Genomic DNA, 27,961 nt, shown 5'->3' on the forward strand with positions numbered 1-27,961 from the left:
CATTCTCTCAGCCTTTAGAAAGAGGAGGGTTCATGGTGACTGTGTTGACTGTGTTGTTCATGAGTGTGGTGACAAAACCCTGACTGGTCCTTCTGTCCTGCCGACTCCGCAGTCTGGGAAACGACTTCTGTCTCACGTTTCCACCGGCGACCTCTCGCCCCTCGCTCCCCTTTCAAGCTCCACTACTGTAGACGACTTCAACAGTTTCAGTCCCAAACCAAGATGCAGCCCATTTGATATTGTAATGAAGCATAAAGGAAAAACTAATTTAGTCAATTTAATAGATTCTAATAATACTTTTAGCTTGTTTTAGCACATAGATTGTTTCTTTGCAATTTATTCATTTAAGCTGATGCTCTTATCCAGAGTGATTCCGGCTATATGGACAAAAATCATGATAACCACAATAACTTAACGATACATATATATACATACATATATATTTATATATATCACGATATCTGTTTGGGTATGGAACATTTTCTAATTGATGCTCATTAGAAATTTGAGAAAGAGAGAAATTTGACCTAGAAAAACTCCATGTGTAGCCTTCACATACTGTCAATTCTTGTATCAAAAGCTCAGACAATAAATTTCAGAGTGAAAAACCGTCTCCAATCCAATAAATCACTATGTAAACAAAGCCAGCGATGGAGCAACAGGGGGCGTCACGCAGTAATTAAAGATCTGGCCTTTATGATACACCACCGCAGATAAATCATCTCGTTAAAAAACGGTGTTTCAGGCGAGGCCCTATAAACCCGTTTCATCACCGACTTCCCCAAATGTCAGAGTGTGCCTGTTGCAGCTGCTCTCACTTGTTGGGTGTCAAAAGCTAAAAGGTTGAACACAGCTTGAAGCCGCCTAGATTTGTTGTCGGCGCTTTCACGGCCGGTGCGAGCCGAGTCATCGCAAAAAAATACTCATCTGGCCTTTTCTGCTGCACCTGCTCTTTTCTGGCAGGGATTCATTAATGCCAGTTTTTCACTGCCCATGCTGACTGAGTACGGATACCAACATACTGCTGCCACTGGCCAGTAATCATCAACCATTAGCATTGGATAACTGCACAAAAATGATTGAACTATATTCTATTTGTCTCCATTTGAGAGATCTGACATCCTTATACGTCTGAAAATCCAGCTGCCTTGCTGTGATTTCTGCCGTGTTACTGGTATTAATTCCTGCACTTAGATCAATGATGAAGGTCCAGCAGGGGCGAAATGTTTGTAGATAAATATAAGTAATGTATGTGTGTGTGTGTGTGTTTTCCCTTCATTCAGATTCACATATTAGCTTTCCAACGCACCTACGAGCTCGTTAAGGCGGGCCTTTACACCCTGGCTTGTTTTGCTCATTATTTTCAATAGAAAGGTCGTCTCTGAGAGCTTAGTATGTTTTTAGCGCTCCGAGCTAAAAACATGTCAACTTTTAGCAAAATAGCACCTCGGTTCAAACAGGTTTTTTTAATTGTCTCATAGCAAACACAACTCCCACGACCATCGCTTCCCACACGCATCTGTTTAGCGCTACTAGTTAAATAAGAGCTCCCCATTGGACACAGAGGCTTACTTTTCTTGGGCATCAAATTCACGGACTTTTCAATTACTTTCAAAGTCTCGTTTGGTAAAATTGAAGTATTCAAACTGGCATGTTTTGGGGTAAGACGTTGGTCAAAATTAGACATCATGGAGGTCTCGTTTTTTACTCATGATCTTTCCAAGTCAAGAAGTCAAGGCTGAAATCATTAATTTTAAAACGCTGCTGCTGTATCAACGCAAATACCCATCACAGGGTTTTCCTCAGGATGTGAAGTGTGGATCCTGGGAGGGAGAGAGAGAGCCAGACCGCTGAGGCATGTTGATGAATTTGGGTGCTATATTATAATGAAGTTCTTACAACGCCTCAAAACCAAAAACTTTCAAGGATTTGCAAGGCCTGTGGGAAACCCTGGGCGTACATGTAATATCTATTTGCCTAAACCCTCGTACATGGTTCCTACCCAATTTCCATTTCAAATATTCATACTTTTTCCCAGACCTTAATTTCCTGACTGGATTTGAGCATTTCGGTTGGGGTTCAACATGATGTATGGTAATATTAGCGGGGCAACATGGTATTATGCAGTGACCAAAAAAGTGTTAAACAAATCAAAACTATCTTATATTTTAGATTATTTAAAGTAGCCGCCCTTTGCCTTGATAGAAAGGCAAAGGCTTTGGAAAGAAATTCATACACAGACATCAACTTCTCTATTTATATTTGTCTAAGAAACAAATTTCAAGCATTTAAGCATAAGCCTTTAGATCAGAATGGCTTTAAGATAATGAAAAACATAGTACATTCAATCAGTTGTTTCCAGACTTGATTGGTAGAGTAGGACGCTCTGTTGTCGAACTGTGTGAGCAAATCACTCATCAAGTTCTCAAGGAGGTGACGGGTTTATTCGTGTAAAGACACATGTAACACAGGCAATTTTACAGGTTTTGTTGTGAAAGGGGCTTATAGCTGAAGACTGTCCTTCACAAAGACAGACAGCACAATATGTGAAATGACACCGAGTCTGCAGCTACAGGTCAGACAGGTTTAGGCAATGAGGACTGAGCAACAATATGTTTTCCATTCTCACCCAGACTCTGCTGCGCCCAGACTTTTCAAAACCAAGAAAATGATGTTTTTCATACATTTCCCAGATGTTCAAGGCCTAAGAAGGACCCCTGCTGCTCTCCGCACCGCACCGAGCCGCGCTGCCTCTCTACCTTTTGTCTGAGGCGGCTGCTGATCAGCGAGCGCGTGTGCATCTGCCTGCCTCCAGCTATAGAGACAGGACGCTCCTCCCTGCAGGCGGTTCTGGCTCAAGGACTCACCGCTAATCTACAGCATCAATACTGCGAGGACACGAGCCCTCGCTGCTACACACACACACACAAACACAAACACGCATGTAGAAAAAACACTCGCACATGCTCATTCAGCACACACACACACACGCACGGCGATAGAGAGCGGGGCTTTAGGAATCCAGTTCACCTTGAGGGCATCTTTAACACTGGATGGTGTGCAGGCTAATAGCTGTAATGTGGGGTTAGTGTCAGCGTGTCAGCGGGGGTTTTGTTTGTGTACTCAGCAGCATGTTAAGGAGGTGCCGGGTTCAAATACATCCACCGGCACCCAGCGGGAGGCTAAGAACTAGGATGATCTGTGTGTGTGTGTGTGTGTGTTAGAGTGTGTGTGTGTAGGCGTGCATTCAATTCATACTTTGATTTTGCAGCCGTTTTGCTGTGCGTGTATATATATATACATATATATATATATATATATATATATAGATATTTCTTTGTGTGTTTGCCTTTGGCAGTTTTCAGCATGAGTCCCACCTACCTGTATGCAAGGATGAGTGTGTTCTACATAGTTATATATATATATATATATATATATATATATATATATATATATATACATACATACATATATATACACATATATATATAGTGTTCTACATACAGTATATATACATAGTACAAACTTAGTTTAAGGTTAGGTTAAGGTTTTGGTCATGGTTGAATAAGAGAAACTTTTGCTAAAAATGAAAACATTCACAGTAGAAAGCTGAGAATTGAAGCCGGGTGGTTTGAGTTGAAGGAAAGTGTACATGCCCATACAACGGAGCATGTTATTTCAATTTTAAGACATCATGCTCATTTCACGGGACGAGAGTGTATCCAACGTACCTGTATGCAGGTTCCTGTGTGTTCTCGACACAGGCTGCAGGACAGCGCCCAGCGGCTGGCAGGGATGTGGGACACCTTGGTAATGGGCTCCATCTTCTCTGGACAGCCTATACTCACCTACGAATAAACAAAAACAGTCAGCGAATTTAATGCACTATTTACAATTCTCAACATAGTGTGGAGGATTTGTTGCCCTGAAGCAAGTGAAGAGCGTCATTGCAAAATGAGATCTTTAGAATTTGAAAAAAGTGACAGCTACTATTTTTGAGCACAAAACTCAGATAAATTATTGTACATTTTATAGGATAGTAGCAGGGATGTGATGGAGGGTTTATTTGCAGATTAGATTTTACCCTCCTTTATAGTCTGAGCTAAATCTTCCTGATGGGAATTCATGGTATTCATCATCGTAGTATCAAACTGATTTAAGTTAGGATAGGGTCTTTAAAGGGGGGAAATCATAGCCTGGTTCCAGACTCCTGAATCGCTAGCGGCCGGATACGTCAGTCCCCGCCACACACAGAAAACGGCTAACTAGGAGGCAATCTCAGGCTGAATAATGGAGTAGGAACGAAATGGCCATTCGGTTTGAGTATCAGGCTCGGAAAATCGCAAATAGATTTTTGTTTATATTGGTGGTAGTGATGCCTTGTGATGATCACCGCCTGGAGGTCTTAGTTCATCCATCTTTTTATTTACCACAACACAAGTCAACTGAAGTCGTTGGTTGTTAAAATCACCAAACCTTCAGCCCCAGGTCCTCCATTTTTTACAGGTACTGAATAATATAACCGATGCATTGTGTTGTTTAAGTGCTCTCAAACTTTCTTCAGCGAGGGAGTCAGATTAGACAGTTAGCCTCTCATCCTTGGACCCGAAGCGAGAACACATGTGCTCTTTGGGAAAAAGTCATTGTAAAGCCCAGTGTGACTCAACTCCCTCTGAGCTGCCTATTCACACTGGCTTTGGCCCAAGCTGCACTGCACCGAATATAACTAATATGTCATTGACCAGCGCCAACCAGCCATGCAGAATACAGTCGAGTGGAGAGCACTCATCTCCCAAGTGCCATTTCTTTCTTCCTTCCTTCCTTCCTTCCTTCCCTCTCTCCCCACGTCTTTCCAAAATCCATTCCACCTCTTTCACATTCACTTATTCTCTCCTTTGTGAAAAAGGCGCTCTCTTCTTCGTCCTTCACGCTTGTGTTAACCAGCTGACGGCTGATTTCCGCAGGTCACGCCCCTCCTCTCTTCTTCTTCCATCCTCCCTCCATCCCATTCTCTCCTCCTCTCGTCCGCTCACCCACAGAACAATCCCCGGTTCTCTCTGTTATTATCAAGGTCTTTTGTGCGGCACACTCGCCGGAGTTGGGGTCAATTTTCACTCAATTGAGAATGTCGATAAAAAGTGCAATTCAGATAATAGTGACAGGGCCTTGGTTGTCAATATCCGCTTCTTTATAGAAGTGATACAAGAATCGTCCGATGGCAAAGGGATGTTATGAACTGAATGAATTGTTCCCAACCCTGATGCCCATGCATAGATATGCACAAAGACACAGGCAGACACACACACACATACACGCACACACATGGGGCTGAGGGACTGTGGGTTGTGCGCTTCCTTCCCCTCTTCTCTTGCTTTTTCAGTCTTCAAAATTGGGGGCTGTAGCTTTCCATGTGTGTGTGTATGTGTGTGTGTGTGTATGTGTGTGTGTGTGTGTGTGTGTGTGTGTGTGTGTATGTGTGTGTCCACGTGTGCAAGCATAAGCAGGCTGGTATGATGCTCCTTCCCCCTCATTTTTGCTCCAATTAGTTCACATATCAAAGCTGGTAGATGAAAAAAAGACAAAATTTGAAATTACTTCAATGGGAATGGGAGGAAATCACAGTGTTAAATGAAAAGGCATTTTAAAAGGGGGCCTCTGTGTGTGTGTGTGTGTGTGTGTGTGTGTGTGTGTGTGCGTGTGTGTGTGTCATGAAAAGCAATTTATAGAGAAACCTCTCTCTAGGGGTGGAGGGCAGAGGGCAGAAGGCTGGCACACACACAGCACTGCAGGGGGGCTGTAGTATCGTTTGAAGGCTGAGTGGAACACGCACACACACACCCACACACACACACACACACAGATGCACAAAGATGTATCCAAAACCCCACTCTTTCTAAGTGATACTCTCAAAGCATGAGCCTCTTTTCCGGAATTTTCCACAGCTTCTGTACTCAGTTGAAATCTAACAGCCAGCATTGTGTTGGGGGGTTGATTCAGTGTGTGTGTGTGTGTGTGTGTGTGTGTGTGGGTGTGTGTGTGTGTGTGTGTGTGCATGTCTGCTATTAACACCTCTTTAGCGTATGCATGCACAGATGCACACACACCTGAGTCTGAGCAAGGACATGCACACATTCACACACACGCACACATGCAAATTTATTTTTTTCCCCCTCCATCGTTGGAAGGAAAAACAAAAGCGAAAGGAGCAACGAAAACAATTAGCCCAATCAAGGGTGACAGAAGGCAATTAGAGCTAAAAGGTTTGGGGCGCCAAAAGCCACTCCATTACTGGGAGATCTGCTGCTGAACAGGCTGAAGACGCACGACTGACTGTCTTGACGGTCTGAAGGTGTGTGTGAGGCGTGAAGCAGCACCCGTCCCCGAGTCTGAAATCAGCCCATTGGGAGCTTTCAGGTGAGAGCCGCTTCCAAACGCCACCATCAAGCCAGGTCAAGCAAAAATTCATTCACAAAGTACGTTTGAGCAAACAGGTTCCTCATGAAGCACCGTGACCAGAAGGAGTGAGATCCAGACCAAAGGTGCGACACGCAGCATTTTTAAACATCAATAAATCATTGTCAAATTAATCGTGGTGCTTTGGTGTAATTACTGTAAACAAATGAGACGATTGGTCGCCTCTATCTCACACCAGTGGTACTGCTTGTGCTTCTCAAAATCAAGACCACACTTCCCATAAACCCTGTTGTTTTCTATCGCAAACAGGAATGTTGCTGCTTGTAACCCCTCCCCCTCCATGACATCACTCCAGGTGCGTTTGTTTTCTCTTTGGCTTTACTGAAGAACATGTTGGAAGGGATTTTTCCATCGGCTTTTCTCTCCTTCCGCCATCTGCCGTTGCGAGAAACTCAAAAAGCTTTAGCTCCATTCACGCTAGAAGAACAGCGCCTTCTTCTTGCCTAAAACGCAGTGTAAAGGCCGGTAGAGGCTGACAGTCTTTTCGCCAATGGTCTTGTTTGTTTACGGTAATTACACTAACGTCTCAAAATGAATGTGGTAATCATTTACTGATGTTAAAATGCTACACATAGCACCTTTAAGTCGTTAAAGATATATTTAGATAATGTTGCTTCCAAGAGAGCAACGCACTCCATCATCAATGTGGTTGAAGAGACAGAAGGCAAATGACAGACTGTCTCCTCTTCCTCCTCCACCTTCCCTACTGGAAACAAATGAAATTATCTCGCCCCACTGGCAATTATCTTTCATTCGTTTAATGAAAACAGGATTGGACCATTGAATACAACAGTAAACCTTGTTCAGGTGGACAGCTTTGTACCGACTATTTAACTCTCAGGCAGTGCAAATGTTTCTTCTTTCCACCTAAAGGAATAGTACTGAATCCATTACATGCATGAAGCACAGCACAAACTGTCTCTACCTGTGTATGCATGTATATGTCCACAAGCCCCACCCTCCAAAGGAGCCGTATCCTTTCTCTTCCCAGCCACCCGAAGATTTATGGAACGGTTTGGTGAGCAGCCATTGGAGAAACATGAGTTGTGGGTTACAGTATGTCTGCGTAGTGGAACAAGGTGGAAAAGAAAACCACTGTGCCTGAAAGAGTGTGCGGCGAGGCTTTTTCCAGCAGATCAAGGAGGGAGGTGCGGGGAGGATGAGAAAAGTCCCGTGTCAAAGAGCCTTGTGTCAAAGCGAAGCAAAGTCAAAACAAGAGTGTGGAAGTCAAAATAGCCGGCGACGTGTTTCAGCCGTCTAGACGTTCATCGGGGCGTGTCAGAAACTGCACGCTCTTTCAGGTACAGCGGTTTTCTTCCCCCCCCCCCCCCCCCTTTTTTCACGGTTTAGATACCCCGTCAAAGAGCGCCTTGTTTACATTCCCCTTTAAACACATTCACCACACACACAGTGCATACCAAACGGTTTGGCCTTTTTCATGTGCATGTAGTCGCAGGCTCCAGTGACCGCTGCAGCTCTAATGCAGGATAGATGGATTTCTGCAGTGACTTCTACAATGGCTGCCGCCGAATGAGCCCATGCAGACGTGACAAACAGCCACCGGCTCCTGGTAGGAACCTGGAAACTGTTACGCATGCGTTTATCTCCTCTCACCTAGACTACAGCAGCTCTCTTTTCACCCGTTTAAGCCACCAAAGCCTTTATAAACTACAACTGTGTGTGCCAGACCAAACAGAGAGAACATATCGCTCCTGTTTTTAGCTTCCCTCCATTGGCTCCCTGTAAAATTCAGGATTTTAAGATTTTATTGATCACTTTTAAAGCACTTAACGGACTTGCTCCTAGTTATATGGCACTTTTAAAAACTCACTTTTTTCAGGATCGCTTGCAATTAATTTGATTGTTTTTAATCTATGTATGATGACTGTCTTATGCTTCTGTTGTGTTTAATGCTTTGTTTTATTGCTAGCTGTACAGTTTTTATATTTTCTTGTAAAGAACTTTGTGACCTTATTTTGAAAAATACTCTACAAATTAAGTTATTATTATTGCTGGTCAGCGCTTCACGTTCAGCACTCTAACCTCAAATCTGCCGCTCACCATGAAAGTTGAATACACTCTGAATTATGTGATCAAATTTAATATGGTAATGATTTATTGATGCTCAAAGGTTACACAAGACTTAACACATAAAAAAAACAGCTATTGGTGATGTATCTTGCATTTCTGGGCCCATTTTGTAGTTTGGTGGTGTATTTTTCTTATTCCTGTGGATAACTGGCCAATCGTAGCTGATGTGACGTCATGTTGAGGTATTTCCAGCGCAGCTACAATGGAGTTTGACAGGCAAAACTTTTCCAGCGATCTAAAACATCAACGGTACACTTCAGGCTTTGCTGTCAGTCCCTCAGAAACAAAGAGCGAGGGCTTCTTCCTACACTCGGCACAAACATTCAACAATCACACGTGGGTCTCACCTCTGGGATCCATAAGGCACAGCTGACGTGGACCCACTTGGTTCCACTGCGGGTGGGCTTCAGCGCCCCCCCTCTCTTGGGGCAGAGCAGGCATTTGGGCTGGACGCCCAGAGCGCAGGTCCGACACAGCCAGTTCCCCTGGGGCACCTTCAGGATGCCATAACACGCCTGGGGCAGGGAGACAGGGAGATGGGAGAAAGAGAAAGAAAAGGTAATGATGTGAGAGAGAGACAGAGAGGAGAGGAAGACAGAATAACCGGTTACATTTCTGGTTTTCTCTTCAACAGTTCGCCCAATGACAGGGAGTGTAGAGGTGTAGGAAGGATGTTATGGCAAAAATTAAAAAGTATTCAGATTATAATTTTGCTGTTTAAAGACAAAATAAAATGAAAAATGACTTTTTCACCCACCAAGTTATCAATTTTTTTTTGTCTTAACGTACCCCTATTTAACAATACATGTCCAAAAAACCCACATTTAAATTTCTCGTTTTTTGTTTTTTTTTGGCAAAAATAATGCAATATTCAGATTATATTTTTGCTGTTTACAGACATAATGAAATGAAAAATAACTCTGACTACGACCATGTTTGCTTATTTTTGATGTCTTAACATACACCTATTTAGCAATACATGTCAAAAAGATTTCTCGTTTTTTTTTTGCCTTTATTTGATAGATACATTAAAGAGAGACTGGCAAGACTGGGAGAGGGAGAAGGAGGTGACATATGACAAAGATCCCAGGCCGGATTCAAACCCGGGACATCGTGGTTACATGGCCTGCGCCTTAGTCATTTAAGCCACCAGGACGCCCCGTTTTCTCATTTTTCTATATCAAAACCCTATTACATTTCCTCCCTGGAAACAGCATGTTTTTAGTGTCTGTGTAGACTATTTCAGTCATGCAGGTAGTAAGATGCATGTTATTAAATACTTAAAACGAAGAACTGAAGACCTTCAACTCTTCATTTTAAGTCCAGTGGGTTTTTTAAATGATCTTTTTTGGACATATTTTAGTGGCTGCTGCATCGCGTACCAATAGGCATACATAAAAATTGAATCCAATAATATCATTGTATAGATTTTTGAGCAATCCCCTACTCCTCCCCTCCAATCAAAACTCACAAAACTTGCACAGTGACAATTTTCAAAGTGATACATTATTCCTCCTCTCCCTCTTCCCCCCCGGCTTCCTGCTCTCTGACTTTTTTCGTCTGCTGCTGCTCCAATAACAGGAGTGATGGAGGTGTTGGAGGAGGCCAAAGGTTCTCCAACATTCACTTCTTCTGACTCACCTTCCATGTTTGCCATGATCCACTTCAAAACAATCCCTCCCCACGTTTTGTCCCGCCCCAAAACTTTTGTTTCAACCAGAAAAATACACCGAATTACGGAAGCGAGACATTCTCAAAATGTCATTTCATGCTGTCTTTAAATACACAGCAGGTTATCATCCCATCAGCACTCCACCTCTTTCCCCTTCCTCTAACACACGGGTGCCAAAACTGTTTCACACCAACATAACAGGACACCGGCTTACATCTGATACGATTCAGTCCCTAGGGTCAGTAAATGAGAATGTTTTTTTATTGTCAGATATGATTTACTACTGAATTGTTAAGACGTGTCTCTACTGTGGGGAAAGGAAAACCTACAGTACCAGTCAAAAGTTTTTCTTTATTTTTACTATTTTCCACATTTTAGATTAATAGTAAAGGCATCAAAACTATGAAATAACACAAATGGAATTATGCAGTGACCAAAAAAGTGTTAAACAAATCAAAACTATCTTATATTTTCGATTCTTTAAAGTAGCTGCCCTTTGCCTTGATGGAAAGGCAAAGGCTTTGGAAAGAAATTCATACATAGGCATCAACTTCACTATTTATATTTGTCTAAGAAACACATTTCAAGCATTTAAGCATAAGCCTTTAGATCAAAATGGCTTTAAGAGAATGAAAAACATAGTGCATTCAATCAGGTGCGTCCAGACTTTTGACTGGTAGTGTACGATCAAAGCAGTCATTCTTAAAGCCTCTTTCTCTTATTGTGGTAAGTGAAATCAATTGAATCTAATTTCTAGTGAGTGAAATCAAACTATCACTCTTTTAGCTGCAGACCCCCATGAAGTCCACCTGCTGAAGACTGGTGATCCCCACTGCCACATGTTCCTATAAAATCACTCTCCCTGTTCTACATAAGGAAGTGTACTGGTACATGGTAGAAATGTTAGAAAGCATGATCAGTTATAGAATAATTAAAAACTGTAGGTGGGAAAAAAACAAACTTCACACGCTGACAGGATGGTGTCAGGGTGACAGGAGCGTAGGAGGAATCAAGTCGGTACAAAACATCGAAGAGACTCGGCGCTCTCCGTCTTCATTACTGGCAATTAAAGCGCTTTATTGATCAAAGCGCATTATTGATCAAACAGAAAACATTTCAGTCTGCCAGAGCTGTCGATTTACCTGATGAAGGTTAGGGAGGCCGCCCCAGAGAGGAAACAGGCTCCTTTCTCCAAAGAAGTAAATTCATTACTTATTACTACCTGGGAGCAGCAATTTCTTTCACTACTCGTTATGTTACTTTTGCGTTACACCTCCAAAACTCCAAAACCTGTCCTGTGCACTTCTGAATGATCAACGAAGCAAATAGCGTTGATGTCAAATGCTCCTGTCATCCTTTCATTCAATAAAATCAAAGAAGATAAAGTAAACTTTTCTGCCATTTTTTCATGTAGACTAACAGCTCATAGAGTTTGGGCTGGCTCACCGTGTTCCTGTCTCAACTGAAGTGGGAGACGACTAATTATGACCAAAAGGAATCGGGGTATTGGGATAATCATAGTGTTTTGGGGATAATTCAACTTCAATCTCATGTTTAGAGGGGGCTAATAACAAAACTAATAAATGTTTTTTGGATTGGTAACTGTAATATTACTGACGCTGAAATAGTAATTTGTTACACTATTTGTTATTGAAAAAAGTAATAATATTAGAGTAACAGGTTACTGCACAACTCGTATAGCTGCCGATAGCCGATATTTTGTGCCGATGTTCAACATTTTAAAATTATGCAATTTTCATGCCAAGTATTCAGTGTTTCCCTCTGAATTGTATTCTTGTCAGGGTGGAAAAGCCTTTGAAACAGCATTTAGACCATCATGGGATACTACAACTCTCCACTGAAACCCATAATTTTGGGTGGGTTGCCAGCTAACCACACCGCACGTATTCAATGGTAGGAAAACTCTGGGATAAATTACTGTTTTTTAGGTGAAGCATTAACTTACAAAAACCTTACTGAACAATCTGCAGGTTCATGGACTGTTGTGGTGTAGCTGTGGTCAGTATCGGTGATGGACGACACCGATTGACCGATATCTGATATTTAATACAAAGCAATTATCAGCCCTAGTTGACATTAGCTCCTTACTGTGGTACATTCTTCTTCTTCTTCTTCTTCTTCTTCTTCGCAGTTGTAGCAGTATTAATAGTAGCATTCGTATTAGCATAAAATGGAATAATCACAAGTGCGGGCGTTTCTCACGCGTCAAGAGAAATGTGAGCTGAAAGACACACGGGAGATTAGGGTTTTTGTGGCTAGAGGGAACTATTTCCATCCAGTGTCACAACAGCAGGTGAGCAGAGTGGCTCTGATGACACTGAAGGCGTGTTGGTGCCACGGGACTGTCAGACTAATTAACACTGTGTCACTCTGCAACAAACACAGCAAAACCCCTCAAGCCTCAGGTTGTCACAGATACTATTCCTGAAATGTCCCTCGCATGTGCTACCATGCTGCGGATATTGAGGAAACAGGAGGGAAAAAAATGTGATTACCGTGTTTAATGTAACTCTGTCGGAGAACACTTAAAATGGCATAGAATCTGTTTTTGAACGACTTTGATTTTGCATTTTATATTTACATTTTAGGCATTTAGCTGGTGGTTTTATCGAGTGAGACTTACATTGAATGCAAAGGCAAATTAAGCTTCAGTTCCTAGATCACCGACTTTACAAGGTACCAATAAAACGTAAGGAGTGTGGCAGTCAGAGCCGTAGTGACAACATTCCTGCGGTGCTAGCAAAATAAATTAAATTAAAAGCTACAGACAGCAGTTGAAGTATTTTATCCACATTTAATCTAAGCCCCCAAAGATGGGGTTCCACTGTACAATCCTAATCAACCAGGACTCAAACCATGAACCCTGTCTTGATGAATGCGATCCTCAAAAAGCACCTTGGACTCACAGCACCTGTCACTATCCTCCCTGTAAACTGGACTGTTCATCTTCCTTTAAGCTCAACTCCAGAGAATCCCATTTTAATTTCTAAGCTCCCCTGAAAATGGCTCATCACAACATTATCATCATCATTAGTAGCGGCATTCATCATTTTGGGCGTACACTGAGGTGTACCCGTACACTGCAGGTAGGGGTTTAGTGTGCTATCACTGTGGTCCGAACCATAGTGAGAAAGTTTACTTTGTTGCATTTATTTCGTTTAGGTTCACACTACCCAATTACAGGTGAACTAGGACTTGTAAACAAAAGTCACATGACTCACAAGTAGACAGAGTTCTGGTAACCTGTCATCCCACCAGGTTAGAGATTTCTGCATCGGTTCTAGTCCCTGTAACATAAACTAAGCATGATGGACTTGTCTAGCTGAATATGAGCATCAGTCCAGACTGAGGCTTGATTTCCTGCCCTCGCTTCATTTTGTTCTGCCAGGCTTTCGAAGCATGAGTAACTGCTGGCTGTCAGATGTCAACATCCGTCTCCTTCCACCCAGAAAACCGTTTTGGAGTCGTTTCCTGTAGTTTGTTCAGATTATGTTCTTACTCATAATGAACTGCTCTTGTTAGAGGACTGAGACTCGCATTTCCAGGTCTCTCTGTGCGGTTATTTGGTGCCACCTGAGTTCAAATGGCATTGATCTCACCTGGACAAACAAACCAAAATAAAGGAGTGCTTGATGTGACCATTAATGTCTTGTTAAAAGGGCACTATTAGTAGTTGTAGCAGTAGTAGCAGCAGCATTAACTAGGGATGGGACGATATGCTTATCCCACCATACGATTTGCGATATGGGCTTCACAATTCAATACGACCACGATACGATGTTCAAGTTCAATGACAGCAAAGTATGACTGTGCAGAATTATGTTTATTTCTGAGCCACAAATCTTTCTAGCAATGGCATTGCCTTGCTAGAATGTAAACAACGATTTAAAAATGTCATTACAAAGTGCAAATAATATAATTTGGATAGAGAACTGGTGAAATTGTGATGGACAAGCGTCTCATTTGTGATTACTACAGCAGAATAAAATGGAGCTAATATCACGATTCGTTTTTCTGCCCCATGATATGTATCGTCACATCTTTGTGTCGCGATATATTGAATTTCGATATATTGAATTATACCGTCCCATCCCTAGCATTAACAGTATGTGTTTATTGAATCCATGCAATTCTAAGTCTGATGCCATCCAACTACATAATTGCAGATGCACAGACACCCCTTGACATACAGACACACACACACACACACACACACACACAGAGAAATAAACCCCTTCACCCCCTGACTGCTCACCTGGTGGACGCAGACGTTGCACTTGTCGCAGAAGACCATCTCGTTGCCGTCCTCCCCCTCCGGCGAGCGGCAGACGTCGCACACCACGTCCTCGTCGTACTCGATGCCCAGGCCTTCCTCCGTCTCGATGGCCTGCCGCATCTTCTCCTCACACACACTCTCCAGCTCCACCAGAACACACTCCATGGTCAGCTCGTCCAGCTCCGGTAAGGCTGGGGACGACGGAGGGAGTGAAAGTAGGGGGAAAAGAGAAGAGAAAAAAAACATACATCAGTTGCTTTGCATTGTGAATCCATTCCACGTTTCTCTGTTCAGCTCCACCAGAACACACTCTATCGTCAGCTCATCCAGCTTTGGTAAGGATGGGATGTGGGATGGGGAGAGAGAGAGACAGAGAGAGAGAGAGAGAGAGAGAGAGAGAGAGAGACAGAGAGAGAGACAGAGAGTGGGAGCACTTAGCCCCGTCCCTCTGTCACCTGGAGACAGGAGTTAATAGAGAGACGATATGAGGAGGAGAACATTGTTTTCCGTGGTCTTTAGCATACCCTCCTCACTCTCTTACACAAACACACACTCTTTGGCTATATCAGGATATCAAGATGAAACAAGGGATGAAAGGAGGGATGGAAGGAGGGATGGAAAGCCGAGGAGAGACGGAGCCTGTCCAGAGCGATCAAAACTAGAAGGCGAGTACTACCAGGGTCGACACTTAAGAGGTTTCTATTAGTTCTTGTTATCGACAAGGATAAGAGCAAGTGTAAAGCAAGCTGCCTGTGAGTGGTGAGTGTGCGTTGCCAGGTTACAAGATTTAAGCGGAGCAATCGAGTGACCACAGTTGTTTTTGGCCATAACATTTCGTCTCACAGTTTTATTGGAAATGCACACAGCTTCCCCCCTTGGATGTGCAGCTTTACAAGGCCACTTTCTGCTTTCTCTGGGCTTGGGCGTTTGTTTTGATGAATATTAGCTGAAAGGATGTGGTAGCGTATGGAGTTACAGTTAACCCTTTATTAACCGGAGTAAAGCGGAGAAAGGCTATGTGGATTCTGTCGATACTGAAGGTGAGAGAACCTTGGTAAAATAATACGAAATAGGTGACTTATCCCTTTTTTGTTGCCGACAGCTCAGTTCACCGTGCCAATATGTGTCGGCATTAGCATGGGCATGCCTACGCAATTTGCATCTCAAAGTAATGCCTTGCTCTAAGGCTATTTAATACTTGATGAAAATGGATTTAACTGGCAAATGAAAGTTTTCTCCCTCATAAAAAATAAAGGATTAGAGGTACCAGGAAAGTCAACAGCCTGGTTTAAAGTGCAGCACAAAATTATTAGAGATGGAGAGAAAAACATTAGATTCGATGGGATTACAGTGGTTTGATTAGACAAAATGGTTACTGTGATCCATCGCAGTTAACTGTTAAAAAGATAATGGTGATTATTTGGATAATTGCTCAAAAATGTGATAAAAAGATCATGCTGCACATCCTGAAAGAATGGCTGATAGTGGGAGTAGATGAAGATACTGAACTAACACAAATTAAGTGTTAATTTGAATTACAGTACACTGGAATAAATCTTTTGCTCAACCACATACTCTGGATCTTGGATTCAAAGTAATACAAAACAGATCAGATTATCTTATTGACTTTCAGCATTCCAGGACGGATGACAAGTTTTAAGGAGGTAATCAATGATCTGCAATGGATTAGATTTTGAAAGTTACCATCCAACGCCTGGTTCTTTTACTTGTATACATTGTTTTTGTCACATTGCCTGAAGAGCACACTAAAAACCGGCATCTTGCCCGAGACGTCATGCATCAATAAAAAAAAAATATATACTGTATATATGGTCGTACTGTCCTGGATTCTTTAGTTATATTTTACAGATTTATTTAGAGGATTTAGGATCCAGTTGGGAGTTTTTAAACTGGAGCTGAGCATCCTGATTCTCCATCTTTTATTCATGTCACTTAACCTCCCCCCAAGAACTACTTTATTTACGATTTTATATCATCTCATTACCGACCGAGTTAATGTGCAACCTGGGCTGCGGTTTCACATAATCAAGTAGCGCTTCCTAGTTTCAAGGATGCAAATATACCACATTTTTTCCCCCATCACTTTTACAATAGTATTACACTTTCACACTCTGAAAATCTACGTAAACTGCTGATACTGACATCAGGATCAGGAAGTATTAAACCACACCTTTGACTTGGGTTTGGTTGTAAGAACACACGTTTGCATGCAAGAAACTTAAGAAACTTAAGTTAAGAAACAAAATGAAACTGTGTGTTGGTCGTGGCTGCAGTTGATACTGTTGTTGTTGAAGCAGCAGAGAAGAGGGAAGTGGAGTTAGATATTAACCTGCTGTGACATTTACATCATGTACTGAACACAGGGAGGGGGAAGGAATGTGTGTGTGTGTGTGTGTGTGTGTGTGTGTGTGTGTCTGTGTACACTGCCTTATTTTGTGTGCGTGCACTTTGTATGCATGTACTGTCTTTTTGTATGTTTGTTTGCACTATGTACTGTATGTCGTCTACTTTGGGTGTGTGTATATTGTCTTTGTGTATGTGTGTGTGTGTACATGTGGAGGGTGTGTGTGCACATGCGGATGCACGTGAATCTGTGTGTGTGTATGTGTGTGTACAGTCCGAGTGAATGTACACGTGAAAACAGATGCTATGTGTACTGTATGCGCTTATCTGTTTGTCTGTCGGAAATAGCAGAACATGCACAGAGCCTGGGAGAGAGACACACACACACACACACACACACACACTTAACCTTAACGCTCACCACTACATGCCTAACTTTATGCCTTACATTTTCATATTTTTCATTCATTTTTCTTTGTTTCAGTATGTTCTACTGTTGTTATTTAGCACACCATCCATACATACTATAAATTCATACATTTTTCATATTTTGATTTTTTTTCACTCAAATATTTTTACATAATACAGTATGTTCTATTGCTGTAAAGCCAGTTGCAATATGTTTAATACCACTTCTTTGCTCTATTCTTGTAACCTAACCCTAACCCTACAATGATCTGGTTTTCCCATGTCCATCAAATTCTCTAACGCTATCTAATGTAATCTATTCTACAATCAAACTAACCCTAACTCTATCTAATGTAATCTATTCTACAATCAAACTAACCCTAACTCTATCTAATGTAATCTATTCTACAATCAAACTAACCCTAACTCTATCTAATCTATTCTAAAATCAAACTAACTCTAACTCTAAACTCAACACTGAAAAACTGAAGACCAACCAGACTGTCCTCACTTCCCCACAAAACCTCCTCACTTCTTATGTCCAGTATTCACACTGGCCCTGATAAGTACATTTCCTGAACACACGCACACACACACATGCACACACACACACACGCACACACACACAGTGAGGAGGACTGAGACAGAAAATGCTGAATCATCCTATCACGACTCCACAGCCGCAGCAGAACCAATCAACCGTCTGTTTGTTTGGTCTAGCATCGAAGGTTATGAGAAACAAACCGCTTCAGCTCCAGAATGAGCTGGTGTGTGTGTGTGTGTGTGTGTGTGTCTCAGGGAGAATGTATTCCAGAAATAAGGCCTGAACCCCCAGCGGGTATTTAAAAACACAATTACTACGCCTTATCTGAACGGGCCCGATCAGACATTGAATGAACTGGTGGAGATGGGAGAGATGCTCGGGGTCAGACGTTGTCACCGCGCCAAGATGGAGGATGTAGGAGAAGAAGAAGGAGCGGGGCGGGAGGGCTATATGAATAAAGCTATTATCATGAAATTTAAAAACTGAAATAAAGAAACAAAGCTGGCCAAACGAGCCTATTCAAGGCCCATCAAGTCCAACTGTGAAAAAACCTACCTGGATTTAAGACATTTTAATACATTCAATTCAGATTTGTTTATTCTGCTAATTCTTTCTGACTTTTTAAAGACTTGCGAATATCCTGACATTTGAGTGTGTGTGAGTCCCATAATGTTTGTATTAGCGTGTGTGTGTGTGTGTTTCTGGCCCGGGTCCAAAGCTTCCAGTGGGAAGATCCTTGTGTGTACATGAAGAGAGCAGCGAGCCCTGCCCTCCAACCCCTCTGCCCCGACACCGACTGCACCCTTATGGGCCGGCCCACTGGGACAATGGGAGACAGTGACGGGTTTTCTTTGCCGAACCAACTGGCAGCACTGTACAGTACAGTGTAGGAGATATAGAATCAAAACAGATAGAAAGGACACTTCCTGGTCTGTTGTGGTAATTAGAATGTTAGAAAGTTTGTTATACATGGATGTGTCTTGTAAGCCCATGTAGGCCCGGCACCTGATGCCCATGAAACTGAAATCAAATCAAATCCATCTTAGCACATCTCATGTCAAACAAGCACAGCATTTTCACACTGTGATATTATGTTGAAATGAAATTCTCGACCGACATTCAAACTTTCATTTCGGCGTTATATTGACACCGCTTTTCAGTGTTGGTGTGGGCCGTCGTATCGTCTATTCAACATTAAACTGTTTGCTGTGATATTAAAGTGATATCCAAGTATGTTTTATGTAATTTCCACTCACCCATCTGTCTGAACTCGTGGTTGACGAGCCCCAGCCAGGCCACGTCCAGGTCGTCCAGGTCGTAGCAGCTGTAGTGCTGGGCGGGTGCAGGCGGAGGCGGGGCGTCCCGTCCCACGCTGCCCTCCCTCTCCGGCCCGGTCTGGGACGGACCGCAGGAACGGACACCCGGCGACTCCGGCAGCAACCTGGGAGAAACACAGAGAGACGCTTTCATCAGTATGTCATGTGGTCTGGAAACACAGGGACGAAATCTACAGTAGAGTTGTGTTCCAAAATGAGATATCGGCATGTGGAAGAAAAAAGAAGACAGAAGACTTACAAAATGATAGACAGCACTAAATAAATAAAACAAATGTTTATATTTATTAGAGGGCAATAACTTCTGTTCTTGGTTGACAAAATACTTAAGCAATAACATACAAGAGGGAGTGCTATCTTGTGGTTATTGGCACTTACCACAATATAGCAAGAACCTCCAGTATGTTACTGCTTTTATATAACACTGACAACATTTTTACCATAGTATCAAACATTAAACAACAATATAAGCTTTAGGTTTTAATTTAATAGTCTTATTTTGGTCTTCCGCCAACAAAAACTAGTTCCCCACTGCTATGAACTTTGTCCAATCACAGTTTGTAGTCGGGCACCAGTGTTGTATAATAGAAGTTTTACTGTTTTGGTCCTTAAACCTTTATAAACACACAGAAGATTGACTGAGCAGCCTGCTCGGTCTCATTAAGGCTTCCCTTCACATTCATACAGTTCAACACATTCACACCTGACAGCTGCTCAGTACAACTACAGTCTTCTACTGGTGGAAACACAGCAGCTCCACTGCAGCAGATGGGCGGGTAAGAGCCTTGCTTAAAGGCACGTCAACAACTTTCCCAGCCGGTCTGGGATTTGAACCGGCATCCTTCCGGTCTGTCCAGGTCCATCCCATTGTCTCAATGTGCTACTCCTTTCACCTTCTGCAGTTCCCACTGTCACATCACCTCACCTGAAGTGATTGTTTGCCACAGTTATTGAGCTTGCTTTATTTGGTGGTATGTGGGGCCTTGTCTGTGGTGCTGAAGTTACATTAGATGTCTGTTTAATGATTTTTTCTATTTTTTGTATTATGATTTTTTTAGTCATGCTCTGTAATGGTTTGGCATTTAGTCTTCATTCAGGCCTTTGAAAATTTATGGTGGAAACAATGGTTTTTAGCATGATGTCTTTGATGTGAGTTGCATTCAAATTTAATACAGTATAGCTCTGTGTGTAAAGCCTAAAATAGCATTTGTAGGCTCAAGTCAATCTATGGTGTAAAGTAATTTGTTGGTTAGTACATTGTCTTACATTTGTCTGCAGTATGTGTGTTGAGCCTGTACTGTTTAAGTTAATGTAAATCTATGATCTTTATTGGCATAGTACATTTCACTTTTTTGCATGTCAAGTGGATGGAGGGGGGCACTTCAAGTGACGTCACCCTAGGGCACCACACTGTGTTAATCTGGGCCTGCTTCCGGTCTCAAGCCTGCTTCTCTAACTCCTCGCCTACTGCCACCGAAATGAACTGTTCATATTGCAAACAGGAATACACTGATATCGAAAATGGTGAATGGGCAGATACCAAGAATATAATAGCAAGGTAGCCCAGGTTTCCCCCACATATTTTGCTGGCAAGTTTCAAAGGCTTGTCAAAGAGCAGAGAAGGGGTTAAGTAATTTAATAATCCCAATTATTTGGCTAGATATTGTGATGCCTATTGTTCTTCTTGATAATTTGAGGAACAAAATTATTGGACAGTACTTTTGGCATTTTATTTCAATATCTTCACTATTTTCAACCACAGTGGACATTCTAAGTATATTCATATATATATATTCAATATTGTTGATATGCCAATTTTCTATGATTATTAATTGTAAAAATTATAATCATAATGTAAGATTATACACGATTAACTGTGCAGCTTTTCAAATCGCATAAGGACTGTATGACAGACTGCAAAAACCTTCACAGAAATCACTGGGACCCATTTTCATATCTGGGGACTTCGCCTACAGTCGGGTCCTGACCCCGAGGTCGGGAGAGACCGATTCAGACTTTGACAGATGGGAGAAAAAAAAAAAAGAGAAAACGATTGGAACAATGACAAATTGAGTGGTTGTAGGCGGCAGTGACAGGAAGCTCCTCCAGGCAGTGTCTGCTCTCTGGAGCCTCGGGCCGCAACGTCTCTCTGTCAACAACAGCCGGAAATGGGGTCGGGAACTCTGCTTGACCCACTGGGAACCAATAAAGACTCAACATGCACACACACACACACACACACACACACAGGCTCACGAAGAGGCAGGCAAACACCATTCATGTACTCCAAGAGCTGGCAGACACATATACACACACAAAAATCTTGCACAAAGGCAGGCAGATACACACACCCACACACACACACACATACACACACACACACACACACACAGGGAAACAGACACAATCAGGCCGGCACACACCCACAACCACACCCACACAATCAGAGATGAACAGACTTGCTGTGTAGATGACGCACAAACACACACACACGCCATTTCTCCAAAACAGCTGTGTGTTTTGAGAGGCACTTACATGGTAACACACACAAACACACACACACACACACACACACCTCAATTATTCACATACGTGCCTCCTGATGTCCTGACCTTTGAGTGAAAAGGTGAAGTGTGTCAGCGATCACAACAACAAAACGGAACAAGCGCTCTCTCTCTCTCTCTCTGTGGTTATTATCATCCGCCTCCGTCATTACCACTATCAGCAGTGTGATCATCATCATCGTCGTCATTATCATTATCTTCCCCATCATCATCATCATCATCGTCATCATCGTCGTCATCATCACAAAAGCTGCCGCACACAGTGTCAGTTCGGTCAGCGGTTCACAGCCGAGCCGAGGTTGTTTACAGTTTGTTTCCCTTCTTTCTTCTTCTCTTCTTTTTTGACATCCTCCATCCTTCTGCTATCATGCTATCCTCTCCTCGTCCCTCCTCACTTTTGCGTCCTTCTCTTCATCCCTCCTCCCTGCACATCCTCTCTTCACCCTTCCTCACTTCTTTCCTCCTTTTTTCTCATTCCCTCTCTTCGTCCCTCCTCACTTCCCTCCTCTCCTCTTTCTTCCTCCTTTTGTATCCTCTCATCTCTTCATCCCTCCTGACTTCTGTCATCACTTCCTCATCCCTCCTCACTTTTGCATCCTCTCCTCATCCCATCTTCATCCCTCCTCACATCTCCTCTCTCCTCATCCTCTCCTCATCCCATCTTCATCCCTCCTCGTCTCCTCACTCCCCCCCTTTCTTCTCGCCCCCTTTCCTCATTCCTCCTCACTTCTCCCCTCCTTTCTTTTCGTCTCCTCTCTTCCTTCCTCCTCACTTCTCCCCTCCTTTCTTTTCGTCTCCTCGCTTCATTCCTCTTCACTTTTCCCCTCCTTTCTTTGTCTCCTCGCTTCATTCCTCTTCACTTCTCCCCTCCTTTCTTTTCGTCTCCTCTCTTCCTCCCTTCTCACTCCCCCTCTCCTTTCTTCTCATCTCTCTCCTCTTTCTTCTGTCTCCTTATGTCTCCTCTCCTCATCCCTCCCCTCTCCCTTCTTCTTCTGCTCTCCTGTCTGATACTGAAACCATGCAAATAGCAGCAGAAAATTCCCCTGCAGTTGCACTAAACTGACATCACACCTCCTCAAAACTCCTGTCAAAACTGAAACCTTACTTTTTGCTCTGGTTATATCTGTACCTTTGGTTATGGACGTGCAGACGCTCTTAACTTGCCTGGGATTCATTCATCTCCAGACCTACTGATGCCACCATTGTAGTAATGAGTGTATCTGTGATCTCTAGACAGTAGTAACGCAGCGACACCACATTTTCACCTCCGAATGGGTGCTGAACCTCCGATAACAAGTACAGGTCTGATCCATTACGTTCAGTGCACAGCGCAGACATGGAGAATTAGTTTGGGGTCAATGGACGCACACGTGTAATCAATAATCTTTCTGTGAGGGGGCAAAGGCAGAAGATCAAGCCGTATTTTAGCCCGGTATCAGCATGATATCCAATACTGGACACACAGGCCTGGCCAGTCAACTGTCAGGGGAGAGGGGGGAGTAAAGAGAGAGAAGACACACACACACACACACACACACACACACACACACACAGTCAGGGAGAAGGGAGACTAGGTGGTTTCCATCCACAAGAGGCTCAGGTTTGACTTGACTTGGTCCAGTTTCAATTTCATACTGGAGACGTTGGGCTGGTTATCGCTACATCAGTGTTTTGTCCAGCTGAATATTACTGTTACTGTTACTATGGAAAAGACATTTAAAGCAATTTCATATTATTGCATTACTGGCTGGTGTCACTGCATTATTGAGACACAAAATGATTACAAAGTCATCAATGTAATTAGTGATGTAAGTCAGTAATGGAATATATTGTGACGTTACTGGCAGAAATGCTTTTATCGTTTCAATATTTTATTACAATATGAGCTTTATTACATTTAGTTTTATTACATTAGTGGCATCTGTTACATTACAAAGCCTGTGCAAGTGTGTCTTGTAGCTGTGCGGGGGTGTTGATTTGTTTTAGTAACCTGGGGATATAAAATAAGACTTGTCATGATAAGAGAAGAGGTGAGGAGAAAAGAAAATGAAAAAAAAAAAAAAAAAAAGTACAGAAAATAATGGAAAGAAGAGAAGGAGAGGCTCAGGAGAGAAGACGTACCCGGCCAATATTTTGACGCTGAATAGCCGTTGATACGAAACCCTGTGTAAATATAGCAGCAACATGAAAGCTGAGACGTCAATAGGTGCAACCTGCATCGTTTTATGAAATCGGGACCTAAATATCTTTCTGACACCAGTTCAAAACACTTTCCAAAGCTGTTTTAAAAATCCATAATATCATATTATGTAAATTTTGTGCTGCCTCCTGCACATCGCCGTCTGTCAAATGCTTGCTGGGTATGTTCTCCCTTTCTGCTGAAATGTCTTTTGAGATGCCAGCATTAGTGTACAAATACACAGGACCTGATGTAACTCTCCCTGGTGACATTTAGGGTGAACGCCTATTTAGAAACCCGGCCTGAATGTCAGTGGTAAAGGAGAAACATGAAGTGAAATATGATTCAGTATAGGAACATGAAAATAAAGCAGGGCCTCATAATAATCTCAAGTCATCTCATCTAATAGGATATGAGTCAATACGGGTCGGAGAACAATGTGTCCTGTCTCTGGTGAGGATCACGTATCTCACACACACACACACACACACACACACACACACACACACACGCACACACAGCTTACATAATATTATAGGTAAACAACACCATGTGCGTAAGGCTCCTGTTTGTCCAGGCTTCATCATAGCAATAAAGGCAGCAATACAGAGTGCAGAGTCATCAGTCAATATTGAAGCCAATTACAGCTTTCTCACTGAAGCTGTGGATAGATGTAGTGTCTATTTATGGGTTTGGTATTGATTCTGAGGAATAAAAATGACACAAAAAGCTTCGAAAGTATGGATTCTTACAACTGCATCTCATATTTCTTACTAGTTTACCTGCAGTAATATGTGGAAATCAGCAGTAGATGGTCAAACTCCCCAAACTAAATGGCATGTTCAAATATATAGTATATATATATAGTATAGTACGTATATATAGTATAGTACACATAATGTGAGTGCATAATGAAATGTGATATAAAGCTGCACTAGGTAATTGTGCATTTTCAAGTGGCAGCGGGAGATAACTGCTGAATTTTTCAACGTTTGAAGGACTTCATTACCCAGAAATCATGTAATGTGACATCAGTAAGCTGAATTAAAGACTCAATTAGAAAACTACATAAATTTCTTCTTCTTAGTGGCTAGTTTGGGGTGATGTGGTGAAAAAACGTCTTTTCTAATCAGGTTCAACCATCGCTTGGTGAGTAAGTTTTGAGTTGCCACTTCCTGCGCATGGAGAATATTTCCTGCCAGTGATCATACCCAACACCTGAAATTAACTTTTTTTATGGTAACTTTTGTATGGACTATGGAGTCTCAATTAGTGGGGATGGGACACTCTTTTCTCTTGCAGCCCATCTTTGTGATTTAGACCAATAAGACGGTGTATTTTTACATAAAAGTCATGTCTAGTGTAGCTTTAACATGCATCACCTAAAGGATCATTTTCAATCTGGTATAAGCTCAAGGGATTGCTATGACTCAGCAGAATCAATGCCGAAAGATTTTTAATACAACTCTGGATGTTTAATGATTAAAATTCACATTAAAAAATCCAAAATAATAATAATTCTAATAAAAAAACCTTAGAAATCACTCGTGTTCACCTTTGAGGGGTTTAATTAGGAGAGCAGCAGAGTGGGAATATTTGGGTGTTCCCTCCTTGGAATCGTAACGATACGACAGCGGAGTTCGCTTTGATCCCAACGCCGTGTCCCATGAAATATTTATCAGGAAGAACTACACACGGTGGGGCTCTGACTCTTAAAACAACCAAAACCAAACACTCCCCCGTCCCTCTGCCAGCTCCGAGGCCCGGAGGGGAAGTGTCTTTGGTTTACTACGCGGGACGCACCTCTGGGGAGCCGGGGAGTGGGAACTGCAAAGTATATCTTGTGGGTAATACTGCTAGCTAGGATGTTATATGAGCTTGGGTAGGGAAGAGACGCAATATATATGTGTGTGTGTGTCTGTGGGTGGGTGTGTGTGTGTGTGTGTGTGTGTGTGAAAGAGAGAAACAGAGAGAAAGACCTGGGTCAAATAGTTGTTGCAACTAATTCTTTGGAGTTTGCTTTAAAGGAATACACCATTGTTTTTGGAAGATTGAGATAAATCAATACAGCGGATGTAGCCACGGTTTATTTTTTGAACTATTTCAGATGAGCAACCATGTATTCATCCGCTACAAAGTGATTTTTAGCTGCACACAGTCACCCATCGCCCACCACTTTCATTTCCTATGGAAACAGAGATAATCCCCGGTAGTTCAAAACAATACTTTTAGAAGTAATTTTTGTTCATATTTTATGTAAATTTCACCAATCTCCTCCACAAAACTGCCTGATTTAGCTGCATATCATTAAAGATTACTCACCATTTAGCTTTAGAGCTGCTACAAGTTACATAGTGTATGCTAAAGTGTTAGCATGGAGCACGATCTACCAGGCACACATGGATGATTTCTGTGTTGTCATCACTTAACGGGCAGGTTGACCAACAGACCAATCTCCAAAATATTTGGTGTAATCCATTAATTTGATTGGTGTATATCTTGCGGACATTATATTGTCTGACACCTAAGTCCATCTTCCATTTCTTGTTTTCTTCCTTCCCTCATTCCATCTTTCATTCCCTTTTACTTTCTTGCCTTTCTTCCTTCCTCTCTCTCTCTCACTCCATCCCTCCTTTCCTTCCTCCTTTTCTTTCTTATTTTCGGGGGGTTTGATCCACCACCATCGGGACAATTCCATGTCAGTGAAAAAAAAAAATTAAACTGACTTTCCAATATTTTAATAGGATTATCTAAACCTTCTGGCACTGATATTGTTCTATATGTTGGAGGCATTGTACTGTCTGGCTCCTAAGTGGGGCAAAAACCATAAAACCATAACAACCAAGGGAGGGAAGGGAGGATGCAATGGATGGATAGACAGAAAGACAAACAGAAAGACAGATAGACAGACAGATAAATATATACAGTATACAGACAGAGCTAGAAGGAGGGTAAGAGAGTCAGCACAGCCCGACGAGCGTCTTCCTCCTCCTCCCTCTCATATCTTTCTCACCATTGTGTAAATCTCACTTTCCCCTTTTTCATAAAACGCCAATAATAATGTCTTCTCAAGCAGGGATGAAGTGGATGGGTGTTTACATAAGAGGTTTCCAGTGTGGGCAGAGGGACAGCGGCTTCGCTCGGCTCAGTCTGACTCTCTGCCCACACAGGAGACGACGTGTTTAAACACACATCAACTACAGCCTTGACACTTCACTGATGGCTTCTAATGAAGAGGAAGAGACACTTAAATTATGCTGAAATGTATACAGGGCTGAAGAGAAAGAAAGAAATAAAGAAAGAAAGAAAGAGAGAGAGAGAGAGAGAGAGAGAGACAGAAAGAAAGAGGAAGCAAGGAGGGAGGGAACAAATGAGGGAGGTAGGAAGGGAGAGATGAAGGAATAAGGGAAGGAAATAAGTTAAGGAGGAAAGAATGGGAGGCAAAGAAGGAAGGGAGGGAGGGAGGGAGGGAGGGAGGGAAGAACATAGGAGGAAGGACAGAGATGGACAGAGGGAGAAGGAAGGGGGGAAGGAAGGGAGGGAGGTAGGAAGGGAGAGAGGAATGAAGACAGAAAGAAAGAAAGAAAGAAAGAGAGAGACAGAAAGAAAGAGGAAGCAAGGAGGGAGGGAACAAATGAGGGAGGTAGGAACGGAGAGAAGAAGGAATAAGGGAAGGAAATAAGTTAAGAATGGGAGGCAAAGAAGGAAGGGAGGGAAGAACGTGGGAGGAAGGACAGAGATGGACAGAGGGAGAAGGAAGGGAGGGAGGAATGAAGACAGAAAGAAAGAAAGAAAGAAAGAGAGAGAGAGAGAGAGAGAAAGAAAGAAAGAAAGAAAGAAAGAAAGAAAGAAAGAAAGGGAGGAATGGTAGGAAGGGAGAGAGAAAGGAAGGAATGGTGGAAGGAAAGACATGGAAGAAAGAAAAACAAAGGAGGAACAAGGGAGGGAGGATGGGAAGGAGGGAAAAAGGAAAGATGCAAGGGGAGAATACAGAAAGGATGGAAGTGTAAGGGTAAGAGGGAATGAAAGAAGGG

The 27,961-nt window shown here is 42.4% G+C and overlaps 1 protein-coding gene across 1 annotated transcript in view; it reads right to left on the reverse strand.

Moving 5' to 3' along the window:
• Positions 1-27,961, reverse strand: part of jade2 (jade family PHD finger 2) — a 193,158-nt gene that overhangs the window by 72,258 nt on the left and 92,939 nt on the right. The window contains exons 5-8 of the mRNA XM_078286437.1: positions 19,107-19,291; positions 14,514-14,725; positions 8,913-9,080; positions 3,732-3,848 (exon numbers count right to left, since the gene is read on the reverse strand). Coding sequence (XP_078142563.1) covers positions 3,732-3,848; positions 8,913-9,080; positions 14,514-14,725; positions 19,107-19,291 — 682 coding nt within the window. The remainder of the gene's footprint in view (positions 1-3,731; positions 3,849-8,912; positions 9,081-14,513; positions 14,726-19,106; positions 19,292-27,961) is intronic.

The sequence above is a fragment of the Centroberyx gerrardi genome, chromosome 11, assembly GCF_048128805.1.
Source record: "Centroberyx gerrardi isolate f3 chromosome 11, fCenGer3.hap1.cur.20231027, whole genome shotgun sequence".
Classification (NCBI taxonomy): Eukaryota; Metazoa; Chordata; class Actinopteri; order Beryciformes; family Berycidae; genus Centroberyx; species Centroberyx gerrardi.